Source organism: Vombatus ursinus, unplaced genomic scaffold (genome assembly GCF_900497805.2).
Source record: "Vombatus ursinus unplaced genomic scaffold, bare-nosed wombat genome assembly UNPS02014822.1, whole genome shotgun sequence".
NCBI classification, from domain to species: domain Eukaryota; kingdom Metazoa; phylum Chordata; class Mammalia; order Diprotodontia; family Vombatidae; genus Vombatus; species Vombatus ursinus.
In genome coordinates this window covers 66,331-90,834 of record NW_020954600.1, presented here as the reverse complement: position 1 = coordinate 90,834, position 24,504 = coordinate 66,331, and the positions used below count along the sequence as shown (strand labels likewise).

Here is a 24,504-nt window from a genome sequence, read left to right as displayed (position 1 = left end):
TCCCTCCCTCCCTTCCTTCCTTTATTTCTTTCTCATTTCCAAAAGCCAATAAGGTCTAGATTTTGCTCCAGTTTAGACTTTCTTTTCAGGGTCAGGGAGACCCAGTTCACCAAATGGACTTTTATAATTACAGTAGCCCATATATAAACACTTATAGAATTTCTGGGTGGTTACTGTTGCTCTTCATTAATCTGATTAACAAATAAACAAAAGCCTTTGATGGGTGCTTGAATCCCTGGGATCAGAAGCAGCTCTACTGATCTAAAGAACAAAGCAGTTAAACAGCACTGAGATGTATGCAGGAGTGAGGTTAAAATGACTGGAGTGGAGAGGAGGCATCAATCAGCTGATAAGGATTTAAGAAAAATTCTTATTGATGATTTTTTTAAAAAATGCTGTCATTTCACAATGACTCTCAACCAGCAAAGAATCTTTCTTGGGAATGTAGGCAGGTATTTCAGTAAATAAATCAATACACAGCCCATGTCAGAAAATGAAAGCCAGCCTTATTTGCACCTGTGGTCTGGCCACTTCCATGCTGAGAGGCAAGAGAATTGTCTCACTGTCAGACCTCTATTTTCCTTTTCATTATTGTGGTCGTCACATACATGGCTCTCTTGGCTCTGACTGCTTTGCTCTGTATCGATTTAGTCAATCTTTCCTGAATTTCTTGGCATTCTTCATATTCATAATTTCTTATGCCATATTCCAATTATATCCATGTATCCCAATTTGTTCAACCTTTCCCAAATCCATTTTTGTCTAGAGGGGAACTTTCCTTCTCTATCTGACCTTACTAGGGCATAGAGGTGGTTAGCTCAAAATGAGTCAATCGGTGATAGAGCCATAGCCTTTAATGCTTACAAACTGCTTTGTATGTTATTATGCTATCTATAGTAGAGAGAACTTAGGGTTTAGAATTATGGCCCTGGGCTTGACTTCCAGCTGTGACATGTACTGATTGTAGGACCCTGGGACCTTTTTTTGAGCCTCAGTTTTCCTAATCTACAAAATGGGGACAATACTATATCTACTTCACAGGGTTGTTTTGAGGCGAGTGCTCTGTTTAAAACTCTATAGAAAGGAGAGTAAAAGTTACTGTCTTATTTGATCCTTACAACAAACCAATAAAGTAGATGCTATAAATATTCTAATTTTCCACGTCACAGATCTGGAAACTGAGACTTTGAGAAAGGATAAATGGCTTTCCCTCAGCTGAACCATCTAGGAACTGCTAAAGGTGGAATTTGAATCTGGGACTATTTCCACCATATTATCTTGCTTCACAGTTAATGGAATCTTCCTTACTGAGAAGCTAGTCTGCCTTAGTGAGAGGCAGTGCCATGGGGTGGGAAGAAATTTGGGTCTGGGGTTAGAGAAAATGAATTAGAATCCCAGTTCTGTTACTTGGAACTTAACCTCTCGACTCTGGTTTCCTCATTTGAAGGGACTGGACCAGATGTCCTCTGATATCTCCTTTACCTTGAGGTTTATTATCCTGTGATTATCAGTGCTCTCCAAGTTCCATGGCTATGAGAACTGAGGGGACACCATTGTCTGGGTCTTGTTTCCTTACAGGTGTTGAATGCGGGCCGATGACTTTAAGTTCGAACACCACTGAAATTCACTTGATTGATTTACCAGAAAACTTGTCCATCAGCAATGTGACCAGCGAAGGTAGATATGTGTCCTGGAGTATCCAGGATGGGAGTACAGTGAATAAGACGATTGTGGGGTTGAGCCCTGGGGAGATGTACGAGATCGAGTTGAAGAATGGTACCAGTACTTGCTGCAAAAAGTGGTCAACACGTAAGTGACATCAGATTCTTTTTTTTTTTCCCTATTAAACATATTTTCACATTAGTTATGTTGTAAAGAAGAATTACAACCAATAGAAGGAACCACAAGAAAGAAGAAACAAAACAAAACATAAGAGAGAGAGAGAAAAAAAAGAGAACATAGTATGCTTTGATCTGCATTCAAACTCCATAGTTCTTTCTTTGGATATGGATAGCATTTTCCATCATGAGACTTTTGGAGATGTCTTAGATCCTTGCATTGCTGAGAACCACAATGTGGTTGTTACTGTGTACAATGTTGTCCTGGTTCTGAGTTTTTCTAGGTTTTTCTGAAGTCTGCTTGCTCATCATTTCTTATAGCACAGTAGTATTCCATTACATTCATACACCACAACTTGTTAAGCCATTCCCCAACTGATGGGCATCCCCTCAATTTCCAGTTCTTGCCACCACAGAAAGAGCTGCTATAAATACTTCTGTACGTGTGGGTCCTTTTCTCATTTTTATGATCTCGTTGGGATACAGACCTAAAAGTGCTGTTGCTGAATCAAAGGGTGACATCAGATTCTTTATCTGCAAAGGGAACCCTTTAGTGCTTCATTAGGTGGAAGGCTATTCTTACTATCCAGCAGAGCTAGGTTAGTGAAAGGAGACACCGGGCCTTGGTTTAAAACCCTGATCTCTGGCAGAACCTTGATCTCGGCTCCAACTCTGGAAACTCTCATGGCCCATCTGCTTTCTGTTCAGCAGTCCCTTTCACTTGGACAAACAATTATTAAGAGCCAGCTGTATTCAGAGCCCTGTGCTAGGCCAAGGTGGTGTGTGGGAGGGAAGCAAAAGGCCAAGACAAGACAGCCCTGCCCTCATGGAGCTTCCAGGCTGTTAGGGAGAACAGAGAGGCAAGGGGAATGACAGGGAGCCATCATAGAGACAATACGTTGGTGCTTCAGAGAGGTGAAAACTAGGTGGAGGATGAAGGGATGGTGGTCATGGCTTGGGGGAAGCTTCATGGAAGACACAGCAGAGCCAGATTGTGGGGGGCCTTGAATGTCAAGCAAAGGAACTGGAACTTTAATGGATGGACAGACAATAGAAAGACACTCCAGATTCTCAAACACAGGAATTTCATGTTTAGACCTGTGCCAAAGGTTAGTCTTGAACTCAAAACCTTGGACAAGTTTCCTGAAACTTCTCACCATTTGAGGTATAAACATTCCTTCTTGGGCCACAATCCACTCTTGGTGTGTGTGTGTGTGTGTGTGAAATACTCAGGGAGGCCTCAATCTCTTGTCCCTAGCTTCTTTGGCTACATGCCACTTTGCTTGGTGGTCAGGAGTAGCTTCCTACCTGAGAAGGTTTTAATGAAGCTGTGAGGTGGGTAGAAAGAGTGCTGGGCTTGGAGCTGGGAAGCCCTGAGTTCAAATGCTGGCTTAGTCTTTTACTAATTTTGTGACCCTGGGAAAGTTCTTAAACCTCTCTGCTTCAGTTTCCTCATCTGTAAACTGGGGAGAATAATAACACCTCCCTCCCAGATTTATTGTGATGATCAGATGAGATAATGTCTATTTAGTGCTTAGCAAACCTTAAAGCACTATAGAAATGTCGGCTATTGTTATTTCTGACTGTTTGTCTCCATTCAGCTGCTCACATGTGCCCGTGTCTTCTTAAACTCAATGTGGAGGAGATGGACTTTGCCCATCCTCTGTCTCTTACCTTCTTCTTCTGCCATTGGCTTCTCCTGCCCCACCCATTTCTTCACTGGTCTCCATACTTAATAGAAGTGAATAGAAGGTCTGGGAAAGCCCTTGGGGCATACTGTCAAATCCCTTCATTTTAGAGCGGAGGAAACTGAAGCCCAGAGAGGTTTGATACTGGTCCAAGGTTGCTCAGGTAGAAGGTGGCAGCATGGAGCTTCACACAGAGCTCCTCTGACTCCAAGTTCCATACCTTTCCTATTGGATCTTAGAACCCCTGCATGGATCAGTCTGTGTTCCCCCTCCAAGAAGCTTCCCCAGATGGATTGAAGTTTAGCCTCCCCTTCCATGATCCTGGGTCTTTGTTCTGAAGATGATTATGTTGGTGGTTTACGAACTGTTTCCCATGATCCCTTTGGATTCTGAGGCCCTTGAGGGTGGGAAAGAAGCTTGTTCTTTATTGTTTTGCGTCCTGTGAACATTCATTAAATGTGGAACCTAACTAGGAAATTTGCTATTTGCTGTTATACTGTAGCCGGATTTCTTATAGGAACATATTGAGATGATGAAGTTCTTACAGAGAATAAAATGATCTTTTTCTTCTGGAGTCTTTCCATGTGACATTGAGCGTGTTACTTAATTTCCCTGGGTCTCCGTTTGCTTCTGTATAAGATAAGGGGGTTGGACTGGATGCCCTTGGGGCTCCTGCCAGTAGAATGAGCCCATGAGAATATAATTCTGCACATTTTTGTGGTGCACCTTGTGTGTGTATATGTTGGGGCCATGCTAGAGGTGGTTCACGAAAGAATACAAAAGTATTTATGAAGCGCTTACTAAGTCCCAAGCACTATGGTAAGCACTAGCAATACAAACATCAAAGCGAAGACAGTCCCTGTCTTCAGGGACCCTCCATTTTAATGGGGAGGTGGCCAGGGAGAGGCCCTTTGGTCCAGAAATGTACCAGATAAGTGAATGGAACCGGGGGGGGGGTAGGATGTCCATCCAAATGAAGATAACTAGGGTTCCTCCCCTCCAGCTAGGGATGGCAGAAATAGAGTGGAATCACCCAGGACAGGTGCCCATGTGGTACTAGGAGGAAGAAGGAATTGGGGGGTGGCTCCATCTGCAGGTCACGGATGGTGACTTAGCTCATCAGCTGGGCTCCATAGATTGCTTTTGTACCGCAGTGCTCCTTTTCCTCTTTGCCGTCTGTCTCTTTTTCTTACGTGGACATCATAGCTGGGCTTGGAATCCAGGCCTCTCCCTGGGTCTCGGTCTCCTCACCTCTGAAATGCTGATGATGGACAAATTGACCTCTGAGGCCCCATCCAGGTGGAATGCCTGTGGAACCTTGGTTAGTTCGGCACCTGGAATGTTCTCTCCTCACTGCTACCTTTTGGAACCCCTGGTTCCTGTCCAGGCTCATCTTCCTGAAGAGCCTCCTGCATGAGGACTTTGCTGGCTCTTTTCACCTCTCTCACATCCCCAGTTAACTTCCTATTTATTTTTTGCTGGCTCACCAGCCCAGGTCTGGCTCTGGCTCCCACTCCGGGGGCCTGCCCCCGGCGGACTCAGCCCTGGGTGAGGTATTTTATTAATTCTTTTAGCCTAGCAGCAGACATAAAGAAATAAACCCTACTTTGTGGTGGGAAAAATACTTTTCTTGGAGGCTTCTAAATGTGGAGCGTGCATTTATTCTTATGTTTCATTTATGATAATCTTTCTTTCCTTTTAAAACTTAAACAGAACCTAATCCGGTATTTGACATTGAAGTTGTCAGCATGGGGACAACTGAGGTGACCCTGACCTGGAAGAACTTGGACCAAGCTGCTTCTGAGTACAGATACGTTGTGCATTCCGGGAAGGAAATAAAAGTCATCACCAAGCAGCACATAAATGTTACAATCACGGATTTGGAACCTGGCACTTATTATGTATTCTTCATCTCCCCAGAATTGAAAGATGGGACTCAGGGATCCCCGAAAGCTGTGACTGTCACGACAAGTAAGTCAGTTTTCCCTGAGCAATAATTAAGTCCCTCTGTGAACGGGAATGGATGCCTTGTGCCATGGGACTCCCTCAATTCATATTGGCTGATTTACAAAGAGATTTCTCATGGAGTCTGGGGGAAAAAAGCGAGTCTGGTCTCATTGGAGTTGAAAACACTGAAGCAGCTGGGGTGATTCAGTTGTCAGGCTGTGTTTGGATGGGGAAGGCTCCCTTTCTGTGCCAGCCCCTTCCAGCCTCCTCGTGACTTAAGGAGCTTACATAGAAGTCAGATCGGCCAGTCATGCTAAGCACGAGCCCTTAATTAGACTTGTTTATTCATACAAAGGAAGGTCTGAGGCCTGAAATAGGAGATCCCTGGAGGTGGGCTGGGGGCAAGCAGGGATGCAAGCAGGTGCTGGGGAAGTCAAGGATGGGAACCCTCAGACCGTGGGAGAAGGAATAAGGAAGCCAATGCTGTGTGGATTGGGCACCTAGAGGTTTGCCAGGCTCTGATTACTCCTCCAGGGGCACCTTGGTCCTTCATTGCCTCTGCACTAGCCCATCTCAAGGGTGCCAGGGCCATGGTTTTGCTATGGAGGGATGGGTTTTTGCCAGAAAGCTGGACAGAAAGTCTGACATGGATGGATCCTGATCTTGTGGGGGTAGCCCCTCTGCCCGAGGAGATTGCACCTCATTTCTACTGTCTCATCCAGGGCCATTCTTCTTCCTGCCTCTCTGTAAATTCTCCATTGAGGATTCATTCGGTAGTTTGTCATAGCAAGGTTTTATTTTTACTTTTTAAGTTTTCCTGGTGCCTTTCATATTTATATTGCAGCTGTTTCTTGAAATATTCTGGTCATGTATTTGTTTATTTTAATGCCTTTTTTTTTGGTGAAAGTTTGATTTGGAAATAGAGAATTAGTCAGAAACTTGATAGGATTCTGGCAATTATTACCTGCAAAATATCTTCCATGTTTACTTGCAGGATTAGTTGAAGGAACTGAAGCCATTTAGTTTAGAGGAGAGAAGACTTGATGGGGTAGGGGGGGTAGGGGAGCTGTCTTTAAACTCTACCATTACCCTGTCTACTTTTGGACAGGTGTGTGTGTGTGTGTGTGTGTGTGTGTGTGTGTGTGTGTGTATGTGTGTGAGTGTTTGAGACTGTGTGAGTATGTACATGTGTATGTGTGTGAATGTGTTTGTGTTTAAATGTCAGACAGAAATAGGTCTCTCTGCAGCTTCTGCCCCGAGGTCTTTCCTCTAGGGCCACACAAAGCAAGTCTAACCTCCCCTGTCCCACTATGAGTCCTCTGTTCTCTGGGCTAATTATCTCCTCACAACAACCCCCCCACCCCCCACCCCAGTCAACAATCTTTCCAGGTCAGAATCTCCAGGTCTTCTGCTATGCTGACTGACTTCTTCTGGCTGTGTGTCAGCTTGTCCCTGTCCTTAAAATATGCTCCTAGAACTAACCCTCATACTCTCACTAGGCCTGAGCCAGATTACGCGGCTTGGTAATGGAGGGGTGTTGGTTCTCCATGGAGGGAGGTGTTGTGGCATAGTGGTTAGTGAGCTAGTCTCAGAGTCAGGAAGATGTGGGTTTAAGTTCTGCCTCTGACATACACAGGCTCTGGTGATCCTGGGCAAGTCACTTGCCTCTCCGTGCTTTAGGCAGCTCTCTAAGGTTTTAGGTTTCAGAGAAAGTGATGAGCTGCATTGGTCCAGGTGATTTCCCAAACCAAGAGTTTTCTATGTCAATGAAATCACAAGTTCAACCCCATTTCCTTGTGGTCATCATGGTGCCCCACTGGTTGATGAATTAAAATTGATTGCTAATTTCTTTCTCTCTCTCTCTCATTCTCATTCCTTTCCAAACAGAACCAAATCCAGTGTCTGAGCTCCAGGTCACAGATGTGGGCATAGCTGAGGCTACTCTAAGCTGGCACTCAGACAACAGCACTGTGGCAACTCACATGCTATTGGAAGGTTTTGAAGATGAGACTAATTCATCCTCCCAGGTGCTACTTAATATTTCCGGCCTCGAGCCAGGTTTCCAGTACCAGTTCAGTCTGTTTCTTCCAGAACCTTGTCAGGCCCAAGGAGACCCCAACGCCACACAAAACAGGACAGGTGAGTCACAGAACTGAATTCTCTGTTATCTCTTATTGAACTGCTCCCTTCAGGTGAGGTCGATGTAGGAGGGTGGATTTGAGGAAGGGAGGATGACGATAGTGGCAGTAAAGAGAAATTCAGCTATGTTCATGAAGAACACAGTAATCTGGGGCTAGACTTACAAAGACAGAACGGTCCTTGTTTACTCTCTGAAATCCCTGACCTCAGATTTGTGCAGTGTCCTTGGCTCATGCTTTTGCATGGTGCTCGTGTGAGGGAACTGAAATCCAGTTTGGGAAATCCTAGGGTCAGCTGCATACAGATCCTTGTGCTGGGCTAAGTGTAGGTATGACACAGTCCTGTCCTCATGAAGTTCCAAGACTGGTTGGAGGAGAAGACACAACTATAGGTAATTATGAAATATAATACTGAACATCTCATAAAGGTCTGAGGATGAAGAAGGCCCTTATTCTCCAGGAGGTGGGGGGCAGAGATTAGGGAGAACATGGCAGGGAACTTGGAATTTAAAGGGTGGAATGAAATTAATGAAAAGTCTGCTCATGAGGGTCAACAGTGACCAGATTGCTACATGTTCTTAACCCAATTAAATTTTTTTTAAAATTATTTTTTTTGCTGAACTTAACACAGAAATGAACATTTCCACATGTGGAGCAGTGCAGATAGAGGATTACACCATGAATTTCTGTTCCATACCACTTGCTTTAAAAAAAAAAAAGATATAATTAAAACTGCCCTGCTTCTCTGTGCTTCCTTTTGAACTGCTTCTATTATTCTCTGTGAAGTTTTAAAAATGTTTCAGTGATCCTCCTCTTTTTTCCTTTTTTTTTGACATTACTATTGCTACCTCTCTTTTCTCTCCTGTACCCCAGTTCCAACTGAAAACAGACAACCTTCGCCCCTCCCCATCTCCCATAACAAATAAGCAAAGTCAACAAATCAAACCCACACAATGGCTATGAATTGTTCTCCTGGTCAATTGGCTCAGCATCAGTTCATAATTACCAGCATTCTCTGAAATCATTTCTTAGGGTGCAATAGTATTCCATTCCTTTCATATATCTCAGTGTGTTCAACTATTCCCCATTTAATGAGTACTCCATTAGTTTCCAGTTCTTTACCTTTCTTTTTTTATTCCTTTTAATTTACCCCTTCAGGATCAGGATCTTTATTTTACTTGCCACTTTATCTTCCCCCTTTTTTAAGTATTATTCTTCTTCCCTCTTAACCTGACCACCTTATCACCAACTATATTTCTGAGTTTTATATATTCTATACCAAACAGTGTATGTGTGTGTTAAAACCTCTTAATATTCATTTCATACAAGAGCAAAGTTCATCTGATGCCCACGTGTTTTTGTATCATTCTTTTCACGTGCCCCAATTATAGGAAATACTAAAATCTACCTCCTTCTTCCTCTTTTCTAGTGTATTTCTTTTGCCTTGCCTTCACCCTCCCCCACTTAAAACCCTTAGAACAGAATCCACTCACTTCCCCTCTAGGACATCTTATTTTTCTTATTTAACTCCCTCAATACCATTAGTAGACATTAAGGTTCTGAAGAACCTTAGGTTCTTCTGTCTCTCTTCTCCCTCCTCCCCATTAGACTTATTAGTACTTTATCATTGTATAGCCTTTTCCAGTTGTTCAAATAAAATTTACCTTTCTAGGTTTCTTTTGACCCTTCTCTTTACCCTATATTTCCTGATCCTATATTTCAAAATTCCTACTCAGCTCTGATCATTTCATCACTAATATTTGAAAATCTTCTATTCCATTAAATAGCAATTCCTTGCCTCCTTTCCCTCACAGATTTATACTTATTTTTGTAGTGTAAATTATTCCTGGTTGTAAGGCTATATATTTTGCCTTCTGTTATATTGAATTCCAAGATCTTCTCTCATTTATATAGAAGCTACCTTATATTATATTATCCTAATTATGGCTCCTTGGTTCTTGACTCTTTCTGACTGCTTATAATATTTTTTCTTTGAAGTGGAAGCTCTGGAGTTTGGCTACACCATTCTTGGGACTTTTATTTTTTGGGGATTAGTGGATTCCTTTTATTTTCACTTTGCTTTCAGGTTCTAATAGTTTTAATCATTTTCATTATTTCTTGAAATAATTTCTTGAAATATTTCTTGAAATTTAGTATTTAGACTTTAAGAAAATTATTCCAATTTATGGACCTGATGATTCTTAAATTATCTCTCCTTAACCTGTTTCCATGGTCAGTTGTTTTTGATAGCAGATATCTTAAGTTTTCATCTTTTTTTTTCAAACTTTAAATTTTGTTTTAGTATTTACTTTTGTCTCATGGAGTCATTGATTTGTGTTTGGTCTATTGTAATTTTTAGGGACTTGTCTCTGGACTTATAAAAATTTTTTATAGTGATTGGTCTTGCTTGGTCTTGATCTGGGACATCAAGGTTGCTTTGTTGACCCCTACCACCCTGGGTGTATCTACCACAAAAGACCTAGTTGGTTTTAGCTGCTGCCCTTGATCTTTAAAGCTTAGAGCCCTGGATCTTCAGGGATTTCTATGGTATCTCTGGACAGAGTACTTGGGACCTCAGAGGCTCTGGGTCCAGGGTGTCCTAGTTTGTGTGCTGTTGTGTCCATAGGTCCAAAACACTATGGACTAAGGTCCACACTAAGGATTTCCAACCCCATTGGGCCTTTCTCCACTCTTTTTGCTTCTGGATACAGAACCTTGCAAACTGCAGGTGATTTTGGTCCATCTTTTGTTTTACTGGGGGATTTCTGGCTTTATTCTGGCTCCCTTTCCTTCTGTCTGTGGGTAAAGTGACTTTTTGTCCATTTCTGGGTGGAGGAAGTAATTTACTCCTCATAGTATCTGGTACTATTCTTAGGTTTTTGCTAGAGTAGGTTTGTAGGAGGTGGGCTGTCTGTCTCTGTGCAGGCAGCCATCTTTGGCTTTGTTGGTTTATTTAAGTTCTCTTTTAGGGACTCTTTGCACAAAGGAACCTCTTTGTTCAAGAACAGATTTTGGGTGATGATGATAATAATGATAATGATAATAATAATAATAGTAATAACAACAACAACAGAATTTATATAATATTTTAAGGTTTGCAAAACAATTTTAAAACATCTAATTTGATCCTCACAACACCCCTGAGAGGTAGGTGCTATTATTATCCCCATTTTCAGATGGGGAAACTTAAGACAGATAGAGGTTAAGTGACTTGACCGGGATCACAACAGCTAGGCAGTAACTGATGCTAGATTTGAACTCCAGTCTTCCTGACTTCAAGAGAACATTAGGATAATTATGAGTGGGTCAGGTTCAGGCTCAGCTCTTTTGGGCCCTTCATGGAGGCCATAGCCTTTAATTCAGTTTTCAATGTTTTATGTATCATGGACCCCTTGGACAGTCTGGTAAAGCTTGTGGATTCCATCTCATTATAATGCTTTAAAATGCACAAAATAAAATACATAGGACTGAAAAGGAAACCAATTATATTAAACTGCAATTGTCAAAATATTTAAAAAAAACCAAATTAATGTTCCCCAGTTAAGAACCCTTGCTTTAGTTAAATAGACCAATCAAAATAATAAAAAAACCCATAGTAATAATGACAATCATTAGCATTTATAGAGTACTTTAAGGTTTAGAATATACTTTACATATGTTATTTCCTTTGATCCTCACAAGAACTATGTGAGATAGGTACTGTTATTATCCCCATATTACAGATGAGGAAACTGAGGCTGAGGAAGAGGAAGTGACTTATCCAGGGTCCCACAGCTGAGACAGCATTTGAACCTAGGCCATTTTGATTCCAAGTCCACTGCACTACTTAACTGCCCTGAGGATCAGGCAGTGAACTGGAAAAGTCAATCCACTAGGAGATTTTTGGTAGATAGACCTGGTGACGCATGAGTCATGCCCCCATGGGACATGATGTGGCCATGGGCCTGTATGTTTGTGGTGGTCTTGAGTAGTTGTGTGGGGCTCATTTTTTCGTCATCCCCTTAACTGACAGAGTAGGTAGGCCTGAAAGACTTGTCCTCTAACTCAAGCTGGCAGCTTCATTGATTTTTGGTCGTGTCTTTTGGACAGGGTAGAAGGTAAAGGAGGGCCTGAAGAGGTTAGTCCAAAGTCACTGCTGGTTCTGGAAGGATGGTGGCCAAAGACCACTTGTTTACTGTAGGAAAGCACAATCAATTAATTAATAATCATTTCTTAAGCACATACTATGTGCCAGGTGGTGTGCTAAGCCCTGGCTTAGCACAGTCAACACAGAGTCCCTGCATTCAAGGGGCTCACAATCTATTGGGAGAGACAAGAGGCAAACATTTATAAAATATATACAGAGCAAACTATGTACAGGATAAATAGGAAATTATTAAGAAAGGGAAGGCACTAGAATTCAGAGGTGTTAAGGAAGGCTTCCTGTAGAAGGTGGGATGTTAGTTTGTACTTAAAAGAAGCCAGAGTTGAGGAGGGGAGAGCATTCCAGGCACAGGATCCCTTGAGAGAGAATGCCCAGAGCTAAGAGATGAGTCTAGTTTGTGGAATAATTAGGAGGCCAGTATCATTGGATCAAAGAGTAGGTGTCGGGGAGTAAGGTGTAAGAAGAGTGGAAGGGTAGGAGGGATTTGGGTTATAAAGGACTTTGGATGCTAAACAAAGCATTTTGTGCTTGTTCCTGGAGGCAATAGGAAGCCATCATAGTTTATTGAGTAGGAGAGTGACATAGTTAAACCTGTACTTTTTAGGAAAGTTAACTGTAATGGTTGAATGGAGGATGGATTGGAGTGGGGAGAGACCTGAGGCAGGCAGACCCACCAACAGGCTATTGTAATAATCCACGTGATAGGTGATGAAGGCCTACACTAGAGGGATGGTATTTTCATAGGCTGTCAATGAGGAGGGTCTTTAGAAAATAGAATGTCAGCTAGAAGGGCCCTTAGAGTAGAGAAGGTCAGAATTGGGAGATTTAGAATGTAGGAAGTCAGGCATTGGGCAGAGTCTTGGAGAGCGGCTTTTAGAACATTCATTTCACATTCAGTGAGGAAACATACTAAAGGGAGTGAAATGACTACACACTGTAGAGCTCGAACTGCAATTTTAGTTTTCTGACTCCTAATCCCTTGCTAACTATTCTTTAACTATTACATCTTTTGGGTCTCCTTAAGGTCAAATTTACTGCCTAAATGCCAAGTCACCCAGAAAGCTTTATGTGTTGAGCATCATGAATATTCATGTAGTTACCATAAGGATAGGATACTCAGCCCAGTTGTATAGGAATGTTCTATCTTGGTCCAGGATGGTAAGGGAATTAGGGATGGGAAACAAGTGGGATGGAAAAAAAATCTATTTGATATGAAGTTGTATGAAATAGGGGAGACTAAATCATAATCATACTAAGATGGCATCAGCTGGGGTGTTGCTTAAGGAAATGCAATTGTCAACATTCAGTGCATGCCTTGGAAAGCCAAGGTATGCTAATTTTGCAGGTGCCAAGAGAAAACAAGAAGCAGTCCCTGCTTTTGTTAATGGCCTTTTGTATCGTTTGAAACAGGTGCCAACAGCAAAGATATCAGCATGGTAGATGGCTCACTTCAACCAGCCTTTGAACCCAACACCTTGGTGTACAAATGCAACCTCCAAAAGGGAGCCCGATTGGCTGCAGAGATCCCCCAAAACACAAGGGTCAATGTTTTTGGGTTAAATTCAGGAACTTCATACCAGGTCACTGTTCTATCTCAAGCAGCTAATGAGACTGAAGGAGACCCTCAAAAGAGAATCTTCAAGACAAGTAAGTTTAATTCCTCTAGATTAATTCGTGCAGAAGCAGACAGACATAGGGATGAGGAGGACCAGAACTCATGTTAGGTTTCCAAAATGCCCACATGTAATCAATTTTTGATTCTCGTTTATTCTATACAGAGCTCTCATGTGTACACATGCCTCTTCTTACCACCACCCCCACTCAGGTCTGACCTTTTCTCTTCTCTACTGATGCAGCCACCACCCTACTTCAGGCTCAGTATCTTTCACTTGGACTATTGCAATAACCTCTTAGTTGAACTCTTGACTTCCTGTCTCTTTTTTCTACAATATTTCTTCTACATAGCTGCTCAAATAATTTTCAATAATAATAAATGACATTTACATAATGCTTTAAGGTTTGTTAGGATCACTTGACATATTGTTGTTGTTGAGTTGTTTTCAGTTCTGTCTGACTCTTCATGACCCCGTTTGGAGTTTTCTTGGGAAAGATACTGTGTTGATTTGCCATTTACTTTTCCAGATCATTTTACATGTGAGGAACTGAGGCAAACAGGGTTAAGTGACTTGCCCAGGGTCACACAGCTAGTAAGTGTCTGAGACTGGGTTTGAACTCAGGTCCTTCTGATTCTAGTGCGAGCACTCTATCCACTGAGCCAACTAGCTGCCCCATTGACATATAGCATCTCATTTGATTCTCACAACAACCCTGGGAAACAGATGCTATTATTATCCACCTTTTAAAGATGAAGAAACTGAGATGTTAAGTGACTTGTCCAGGGTCAAACAACTAGGAAGTATCTTAAGGCTGGATTTGAACTTAGGTCTTCCTGATACTATGGCCAGTTCTCTAGTCACTGGACCACCTCACTGCCTAGGTGGGATGCTTTTTAGCATGCATTCCTAGAAGAGAAGCATTTTTTGGTATTCTTAGTTATTAATGTTCTTTTCCTCTTCAAATTATCATGGTGGCAGCAGAGCACAGTGGAGGGAATACCTGCTCCAAGTCAGAGGACTTGATTCACATCTCATGCATTAAGCTTATGACCCATGTGACCTTGGGCAAGTCACTCCACCTACTTTAGACTCCATTTCCTCAACCATAAAATGAAGGAATTTTACTCATATTTCCATGATCCCTTCCAGCTCCAAATTTATGATCCAATTCTCATATATTTATTTTTATTATGTTTCCAAAGTGAAATTGTTGAGTTCTAGAGGTTTAGGGATGCTGGGACCCCAAAATCATGACACGCAGGTCCTGCCTGAATGAATTTGACTCAAGCCTTCTTTCAGCCAAAGACCAGGTTTATTAAAGATCCACCATATTGATCAGACTCTTAAGGAATCTGAACATCTGCAAGCTGTCGGCTAGATTATAAAAATCGGAGCCCTTGGCTAGACCCTTAAAGAATCTGAGCCCCTTAATGGATACAAGATGGACCTTATATACAGAAAGACTGGCAGAAGGATCTAGGGAGGATCTTGATGGGAGTGACCAATAGGCTGGGGTGAGCAGAAGGCCCGGGACCTGGACCACAAGGCCAAGGGAGAATGGAGTCTAGATAGAATTAAGGGTGGGAAGTGGCCTGGGGCCATAAGCAGGTTTAGGCTAGGTTAAGGGTAACCAAGAATTGGGAGATTGGGCATAGGGGATAATGAAAGGCCAGTTGATAGGACTGATAGGGTTATAGCCTCAGGCGAAAGCCAGAGACTTCCTAGATTTAGTAGGAGAATTCAAGGAGAGTCCTTAGACAAATGGGATCCAAATTCTTTTTGGGGTGAGGGGCAAAGGTCTTGGCTTGGGTCTGTACACCATCAAAATGTTAATTCTTTGTGAGCAGGGACCATTCTTACATTTTACAGATGGGGAAACTAAGGCTTAGCCATATGAAATGACTTGTCCAGGGTCAAACAGCTAGTAAGTATCAGAAAAGGAAATTGAGCCCATGATTTTGACTTTCTTTGTATCCTAGTGCTTAACATTGGTGCCAGGTACATAGTAAGCAATTAATAAATGCTTGTAGAATGATGATGGAACATAGGTTTTCAGGCTTCAAATCTCATGCTCTTTCCCTCTTTGTGTTAGACTGGATTCATGCGCTGAGGAAGAATGGATCTTTCACATTTCCTGCTGGTCACGTGGCTAATTTTTTTACATTTCCATTTTCAACAGATTCTAGTCAAGTGGTTAACATCCAAGTTGAGGAAGTCAGTGACACAGAAGTGAAATTGGCTTGGGAGAACAGTGATAACTCATCGTCCAGCTACACATATAGAATACACGTTGCTGCCGATGGCCATTCCTTTGACCAGAATTCTAATAATACCTATGTTGCCATCAGAGGGCTCAATTCTAGCACATTATATAACTTTACAGTATATCCTAAAAGAAACCAAGATCCTGAAGGCCAGCCAGCCTTTGCTCAGACTTACACAGGTAAGTCCTCTGTCCAATGGCTAGCGTCTCTATGTTCCTGTTGTTGAACATGTCAATACTGAATATGAAAACAAAAGCAAGAGTCTAAAAGTTTAGGCCCAAAGCTTGAACTCTGACCTAGAGAGAGGATGCTCCTCAGGGAATCTGCACCCTTTGCTGGAAGAATTCTGGTCTAGTTGGTCCTCTGTTTTTTGCATTACCCTTTTTTTTTTTTTTTTTGGCTCTATCTTCTTATTTACCTGATGTGTAGAAAACGGATAGGCTGGCCCCCATTCTGAAGAAAATCCACTCATTTGAGACAGTTAGTTCACAAAAATTCAGTTCATGCAAAGTAACATGTTGTTTGTTAAATTGAATTCAATAAACATTTATTAAGTGCCTGTTCTGCGCAAGGCACTGTCCTTGGTGCTGGATAAACAAAGGCAAAAATGAAAGTGTCTTAGCCTTCACGGGGCCAATGATCTACTGGAATTTATATGTTTGAAATGAAGCAAATCTGTAACGCTGTCAAGGTTGAAATTTTTTTTTTTGTCTTTGTGCCTTCAGTGGGCTCAATGCCTGATCCATAGTTGGGGCTCAGTAAATGCTTATTAGATTGAGTCAAATGTAGAAGTGGAATTTTCTTGTTAGGAGTTGTTTCTATGCCTCGAGAAGTCTAGATTGTACCTGGTTGTTTATGGCCCAAATTCCATCCCCCTCCCTCTTATGTATTCACTTCTGGGCACCTTTTAGGAAGGGCATTGGTAGCTGGAGATTTTCCAGACTGGGATGATTAGGATAGTGAAGGGACCTTGAGTTCCTCCCATCTGAAGGCTGCTTGAAGGAACTGGGATTGTTTAGCCTCTAAAAGAGAAGATTTAGAGGGAGCACGACAGCTACTTTCCAAGATTTGAAGGGCTGATATGTGAAAGAATAAAGAGATTTGGTCTTCTTGGCTCCAGAAGAAAGAATTAGGAGCAGTGGTTGGAGTTGCAAAGAGAGAAGTTTAGGCTTGATATCAAGAAAGCCTTTATTATAACTAATGATTAATGAGGATGATGAGAAATTGGAACTCCACAAAAAGAGTGAAGTGCTCATAATAAGGATGCTGATGGTGGTAGTGATAAGAGCTATCCAAAAGGGGAATGGGATGCCTAGAATAGTTGTGGGTTTCCCATCCTCGGAGGGCTTTGAGCAGAGACTGGGTGATCACTTGGCAATATGTTGTAGGGGAGGGAATCTCATTGTGGTATATAGATTGAGCCTCTCGGGTCCCCTCCATTCTGAGATTCTGGAATGTGGGAGTTCATCTGGTTCCAGTGTTAGGTGTTCATATATACCCACATCATGTTCCTCAGACCAGCGGTCAGGCAGGGAGAAGTGTATGGAGTTCCAGCCTGGGCAACCTGAGCTGTCCCCTGACTCTCTGTGACCTATGGCCCCTTTCTTCTGCTCACAGCACCCCATCCAGTCTCTGACTTTCGAGTACAGGATTTCACCACCACCAGCATCAGCTTAGCTTGGAACAGTGAAGCCTCCTCTTTCAGGATCCTTGTTCAAGAACTCACGAATCATTCACTCCCCAGAAATGAGACACACCAAGAAAAACAGCTTTTAGTTACAGGCTTAACACCCGGGACACCCTATTGTTTTGAAATATTTCCTCAAGCACCGGATGGAAGGGAAGGACTCTCACGAAAACTGGTACAAACAACTGGTGAGTGTTAAAGAATCTTTTTACTTATTGTTTTATTTCTTTATTAAGACATAGCTGTGCTTAATACTTAAATGCTTCCAGGATACAAGATTTCATTGTTGCAGGTGCTCCCCTCTACCACTGTAGTGCCTCCCAGGCCTTAGTAAACAATCTTTAGGAACTGCTTGTTCTTTGGAAAAAAATGTTCTGCCTAGTGGCTGGTTTCCCAGTGACTGCTTTCTACGAGAGTAAGCTCGGCAGGTCTTCAGAGGGTAGTTACGGGACGTGTCCTTGGTTCCAGACTCAAAGACTTTGAAGTTTGACATGACCTGCCAGAGCTCATTGTATTTCCTTCAGAGCCTCCAAGAACCCAGAATCATCTTTGGGCCACGATGAGACAGTGGAGGAATGCCTTTGTAGAGAAGATTTGTTAACAGAGGTTCCTCAGAAGAGGTTTTATTGTAGCAAGAATAATTGAAATCACAGAAGCAGTCATATAGGGGAGTTACTACAGTAGGGGAGCCAGCATGGAAGTCAGAAAGAGGCAGGATCAAGTTCTGCCTATGACAGAACTCTTGGTTGGCTGAGGGGATGATATTTGTAGTAATTTTTTTCCCCTTTATGTTAGTCTCTGCACTAATTTTTACTCTTCCTCATTTCCCTTTAAATAGAGCCGAGTATTGTTTCAGACATTGAAGTTGTAAGTGTTAACACAACTGCGATACACTTAAAATGGCAGAACAGGGACAATGCGTCCCTAGGGTATCGTTATCATCTGCTGGTAGAAACAGATGGATCCTGGGTCTTTAACTCCACAATCGGCTTCCTTAATGAGACCATCGGAGACCTAGTACCGGGTACACGCTATAATGTTACCATCTATCCAGAAGTAGGAAATGGGACGAAAGGGAGTCCAGCGTCGAAAGTTGTATATACAAGTGAGTTTCTCAGATTATCTTTTCTCACAAATACCTTACTCGAGAATGTCATTTTCTTGGGAGGACAAAAATTAGGTTGGCTAAATTAGATTTCAACTGGATGGAAGAAGACTGCATTTTCAATTCTGCAAACATTCATTAACCGGTAGGTGCTGGGCCCTTGGGATATAAAGACAAAGGTGTTCCTGCCTTCAATGAGCTTACATACTTCTTTTCCTGGGCATGGAATACAACATCTACTCAAGGTATAATCCTAGGAAAATTGAAGGGGGAAGCTATTAACAATTGGGGTTCAAGATGGAGGGGTCAGGGAAGCCTTCATGAGCAGTGGACACTTGAGCTGAATCTTGAAGGAAAACATGAATTCTGAGAGGAAGCGATGAAGACTTCAGGCAGTGTATTCTAGTCATGGGTGGGCTCAGGGCTAGCAACAGCCTGTGTAACTGTGTGCAGTGAGGAGGACTAGGAAGTACAATCAGAAAGGTGGCTAGGAATCAGGTAGTAGAAGTCCTTAAAAGCTAGAATGAGGAGGTGACAGTTTATCTTAGAGGTAATGGGGAGCCAAGGAAAGTCTTTCAGGCAGGGAGTGACATGGGTAGGCCTGGGCCTTAGGAGATGGTTTGGGGCCATATCACACACACACACATATATATATATATCCCTGCTGCTGGAGAGGCTGAAGCAGGTCCATCTCTAGAGTTTGGGAGTTCCAAACTTCAGCAGGGTGAAAGCTGAGGAGAGAGTGCAAGCAAAAAGACCAGTAAGGAGATGCTTATGGTTGTCTAGAAAGTTAGTGATGTGGGTCTGAACTAGGGTGGAAACCAGGTGAATAGAGAGACAGGAGATGGATGAGAGATAGGGTAGAGATTTGACACCTGATTTGACATGAGGGGTGAGGGAGAAAGAAAAATCAAGAGTGATTGAAGTTTCAAACCTGGATGGCTGAGAGAATGTTGGGGCCCATAATGGAAATAGGAAATTTTGGCAAAGAGCTTGCTTTTTTTTTGGAGGGAGAGGGTGAAGATGATGATTTTCATCTTCAACATGTTGAAATTCTGTGGGACATCCAGCAGAAGCTATTTGGGAGGAAGCTGGTGGTATGATACTGGAGTCCTGGAAAGAGATTAGGGCTGCCATGTGCCATGAGATGACACTTGCATCTATAGAAGTAGATGTGGAGGGCATTGGGGTGAGAGAGGGGAGAGATAGTAGAGAGAGAATAGAAGAGAGCCTAGGCTGGCTCTCTGAGGGATGTCCATGCTAAGGTGTAGGAGATGGCTGGCGATCTAGTAGAGGCAATGAGAAGGAGCAGTCAGGGAGGGAGGAGGAGAATCAGGAGGCATGCCAAGGGGGGAAGGGATATCCAGGAGGAGACTTGATCACTGGTACAAACACTTTAGGGAGACTAAATAGAATGAGGACTGAGCAAATGCCATTGGATCTGGCAGTTGAGAGATCATTGGTCACCTCCAGAAAGCTGATTCATGAGAGGGATGGGAGGTGGGGGATGCAGGTTGCAGAGGCTTGAGAAGTGAGTGAGGGGTTAAGAAAGTGGGAAAAAACCAAACACGAGTATGTGATTCTGTAATTCCAGTTAACTAAGTACCGTTTATTTGTCAAGGACCTAGCCCAGTGTCTACCATCAATATTTCAAGCATCAGTACCACAGAAGTAACCTTAAGCTGGCAAGAAACTGACAGTGCCTCCACTGGCTACACCTATCTCATCATTCTTGTTGAGGGAGGGTCCGTCAGCCCGGTATCAACATCCATCAACCAAACACTGACGGTCAGAAATGCCACAATCACAGACCTGAGCCCCGGCACTTTTTATGAAGTCAGAATCTATTCCCAAGTAGGAGAGGATGCTCTTCAAGGAGAACCTGGTCACACATCCTTCTGTACAGGTGAGTTGTTCCAGACGATCTCCTTTAAATTTAATCTTGGTCTGCTTCACCATGGCCATGTCTTCCTTGTTGACTTGGTCCATTTGGGTAGTCATTCCCACTTTGTCTTCAGAAAATCCTACATCCTGTGTATACTTCCTTCCCTCCTCTGCCTTACTTTAGGTGCCACCTGGGGGAGAAAAACTTGAAAACTCTGCATTGGTGGCTTTAAGTCTGTCACAGATATTTTATTAATAATAATGTACATACATATAGACCTATGTATATACACACAATGTAAAAATAAAGATTTCCAAGCATTCAGCCTTATTTTCCTGTTGTTACAGCTTTTAGCTGTTGTAAATTATTTTGCATCTTCTGTCTATCTGTCCATCTATCTATCCATCCATCCATCCATCCATCCATCCATCCATCCATCCATCTATCTATCTATCCATCTCTCTGCCTGTTATATCCCCTCTTGGGGAATATCAATCCCTTGAGGGCAGAGACTCTTTTGTTACTCTTTCTATATCCTGAGCACCTAGCTCTGTGCCTGGCATGTGGTAGGCATTTCATATGTTTGTTGAATTGATTTATTGTAGAGTTGGGGCTGTCTTGCCTTGTTAGTTGCATGATAATCACTCAGTAAGCCTTTATCAGTCACTTCCTACGTGCCAAATACTGGGCTAGGGAAATGAGAAGAAAGAGAGAGCACATACATGCTACATGCAATGTAGATACAAGGTAATTTGAGAATGGGAGGCATCAGCAGCTGGAGGGACTGGGAATGACCTGGAGAAAATGGTACTTGAGCTGAAGCTCGAAGAAAGTCAGAGAGTCTTAAGAAGCAATGGTGAGGAGACAGGGCATTTGTGTCTTGGGGGACAGTCCATGTAAGGGCATGGAGATGAGAAGTGGTATGTGATGCTTTAAAAAACAAAAAGCCCCAAACCTATGGGTTTTGGTTTTTCTGTTCCCGTTTTCCTCCATCTTTTCTATTTTGTCTTTTTAAAATAGTTCCTAGTTTTATTAATTGTTTTCTTTCAATTTTGTTAATTTTTCTTTGATTTCCAAGATATTTATTTTGTTGTTTAAGTTTTTAAAAATTTATTGGTTTTTTAGATATTTTTGTTATACTTTCAATTTGTTGATCTTTCTTTCTTTCTTTCTTTTTTTTTTTTTTTTTGCTATGCAATGGGGCTAAGTGACTTGCCCAGGGTCACACAACTAGTAAGTGTTATGTGTCTGAGGTCAGATTTGAGCTCAGGTCCTCCTGAATTCAAGGCCGGTGCTCTATCCACTGCGCCACCTAGCTGCCCCTTGTTTTTTCTTTTTAAGAAAATAGTATTTTATTTTTTTTCCAATTACAAGTAAAGACAATTTTTAACATTCATTTAAAAAAAATGTTGAGTTCCAAATTATCACCCTCTCTCCCTTCCCTTCCCCTCCCTAAGAGATAGAATTTGAATCAAAGTCCTCTGTCTTCCAAGCCAGGACTTATTCCCGGTACCATGTTGCCTTCTCTGAAGTCATAGCAATTGTATGTTCTCTGGTTTTCCAGTTGCTATCAGCTAGTGGTGGTTGTAGTCTTATCATAGGATAGTCCTGTTCGCCTGTGTCCTGGTGTCAGAACACAGCTGCAGTTTTCAGTTCTGGGGCCATGGTTTAGGAAAAATATCAATAAGTCACATAGCACACCCAAAAGGAACAATGAGGGATAATGAGAGTACTGGAGACCATGCAATGTACGTTTTGGTTGAAGGAATTGGCAGCAGTTGGCCTTGAGAAGAGAAGGCCCAGGGATCTTTGAAAGCTCTCTAAGTATTTCATGTAGAAGTGGGATCAGACTAATTTCTTGTTCATCCCAGAAAAAAGAACTAGCAACAAGGGGTAGAAGTTGTAGAGATACAGGTTTTGGCTCAACCTGAGCAAAAATGTCCTTAAAAACCGAGAACTTCCTTAAAGTCAAAGGGGATGCCTTGGGAGGGATTGAATTTCAGGTTACTCGAGGTCTTCAGGAAAATACTGGATGACCATTTGTCATGGATGTTACTGAAAGGATTCCTGTCCAGGTTGGAGTAGATGGTTCCTTCTTTCTCTCTGATTCTGTGGTAGACCAAGCAATTGTTATTCATATTTCTCCGTCTTAGAGTTCGAAATGAAAAGATTCAACGTTTTCACTTTTCTATCTAGATGCTGCATCTGTGGCTTTCCTTGAGTGCAATCCAGTGCCCAAACAATCGACCCTCACTTTAAGATGGCCCTGCCCCCCTGGCATGAACAATGGCTTCAGTCTGACTGTCCATAGTGGGGAGTGGAGCCAGGAAATAAGTCTTCCACCCTGCAATTCAACGGATGTGACTGATGACTTTAATGTGACACATTTAAATTATTCTACTGCCTACAGCATCAGCCTCACCACCCTGTCCTGTGGGAAAAAGAGTTTCCCCATACAGAATGTTTCCCAAACTAGTATCACAGGTAGGTTGTAGAGATATTTTGGTGGACATCTATTTATTTCCTCAAATCTGAAAAAAAAGTCAGTGGTTATAGTTTGCTAAGCTGTTGTAGTTATGCTCTTCTCCCAACCACACCCTTTCTCCTTGCTCATCCCACCTCATCTGCCCAACTTTATTTCTCTCTTGTGTTTCAAAAAACCTGACAGTGTCATTTGAAGGAATCAAGGATTAGTGTGATGATAATACTGTGGGAAGTCAACCTTCTATAAAATGTAGATATACAGAGAGTGACCCTTGACAGTTTACTTGTCTGGGGCATAAGTGCTTTACTATTCTAAGAAAAATAGTCTGAGCTGCCTGAATAAAGCAGTTGCTGATTTGCATATGACAGGATAGTTACTAATTACATATGGCTTACAGCTAGAGATAAGAAGAAGAAGGAGTGGGGAGAATATATTTTACTTTCTACTCCAACTTGCTGAGAAGAAGAGAGAAGAAAAGGCAAGATATTTCTTTATATCATACCTGAGAGGTAGAAAAGAAGGATCCAGCCAAAGGAGAAAAGAGTGCTGACTCTTTTACCAACATTAGGGTAAGGGTTGTTGTCTTTTCCTAGAAGGGCCCGATATTATTTCAGGTGAAGACATCAGCTAAGCCTGAAGCTGGAAGTGATGGATACTATAGTTGCTGTCAAGCAAGCTCAGCTGAATCAGTTTAGAAGTAGAGCATCAGAGAAACAGCCCAATAGATTAATTCCTATAGTTGAAATGCTGTGACTAGTGAAGTATTAACCTAGCACAGCATAGAACAACTCAGTTTAACAGCAGAAGCTTTGTTCACATAGAAGCCACGATCATCAAGGAACTTTTATGAACGGTTCCTAAAACAGAAGGAAGATGTAGAAATCTACAATTCCTGAGTTGTGAGTTACCCTGATCACATGCATTCCTTATGCATGTGCCTTTTTGCCCTGAGACTTTAAGTGTGTGCCTATTCTCCTCAGGTATACTTTGTACATTGGAGAGGTGTGATTTGAATATATGGGTAGAATGTTTTAAAAATATTTTATATTTGCTTATCATTTTCAGTAAATGTTTTGTTTAATGTTAATTGGCATCCCCTAATTTATTAGTGAGAAATACAGCAATGGGGGCTCATGGCCCATAGTGTCAGTAGCAATAGTTATCCACAAGGGTTATCCCCTTGTCTCTGACAGAATTGATTGTAGTAGCTGCCCTTCTTCTGGGGAAACGTCACCTGACAGCATAGAGTTATTGCAGGGAGTTACAGCTTTGGGGTGGGAGGATGTTTGGCAGTGACAGTGTATGGGAAAAGAGAAAAGCTGCAGAAGAATATTAGGGCAGCACCTATCCCTTGAACTAGGACATTAGCTGACACTTACCTTTGAATAAGCTGACCACTTGTTGGACAGGTTATGGAAGGGAATGGGTTGGAAATGCTATGATTCCGTGATGAGACAGCAACCCCTTGTATGCAAATTTTCAGGTGCCATTGATCACCTTCTAAAGTCAAATGTTGCTGCATCTTTGTTTTCCATGATATTAACGTAGAGGTGATTTTTATTGTTTTCAGACCCCCCTCCTCCAGATGGATTGCCAAATATTTTCCCCATCAGCCACAACTCATTGAAAGTAAAATTCGGCAAGTTTGAGGCAAGCCATGGACCAATAACAGCCTATGCGGTCATCCTTACCACGGATGGAAGTAAG

The 24,504-nt window shown here is 42.2% G+C and overlaps 1 protein-coding gene across 7 annotated transcripts in view; it reads left to right on the top strand.

The window, feature by feature from the left end:
- The window catches only part of PTPRJ (protein tyrosine phosphatase, receptor type J), a 177,038-nt gene that overhangs the window by 133,286 nt on the left and 19,248 nt on the right, over positions 1–24,504 (top strand). For all 7 annotated transcript variants that reach the window (XM_027837695.1, XM_027837689.1, XM_027837692.1 and 4 more), the window contains exons 3-12: positions 1,579–1,809; positions 5,240–5,497; positions 7,361–7,612; positions 13,166–13,402; positions 15,551–15,814; positions 17,253–17,510; positions 18,161–18,427; positions 20,049–20,333; positions 22,509–22,796; positions 24,368–24,499. In XM_027837695.1, the coding sequence (XP_027693496.1) occupies positions 1,596–1,809; positions 5,240–5,497; positions 7,361–7,612; positions 13,166–13,402; positions 15,551–15,814; positions 17,253–17,510; positions 18,161–18,427; positions 20,049–20,333; positions 22,509–22,796; positions 24,368–24,499 (2,455 nt within the window). In that variant the 5' untranslated portion in view covers positions 1,579–1,595. The remainder of the gene's footprint in view (positions 1–1,578; positions 1,810–5,239; positions 5,498–7,360; positions 7,613–13,165; positions 13,403–15,550; positions 15,815–17,252; positions 17,511–18,160; positions 18,428–20,048; positions 20,334–22,508; positions 22,797–24,367; positions 24,500–24,504) is intronic.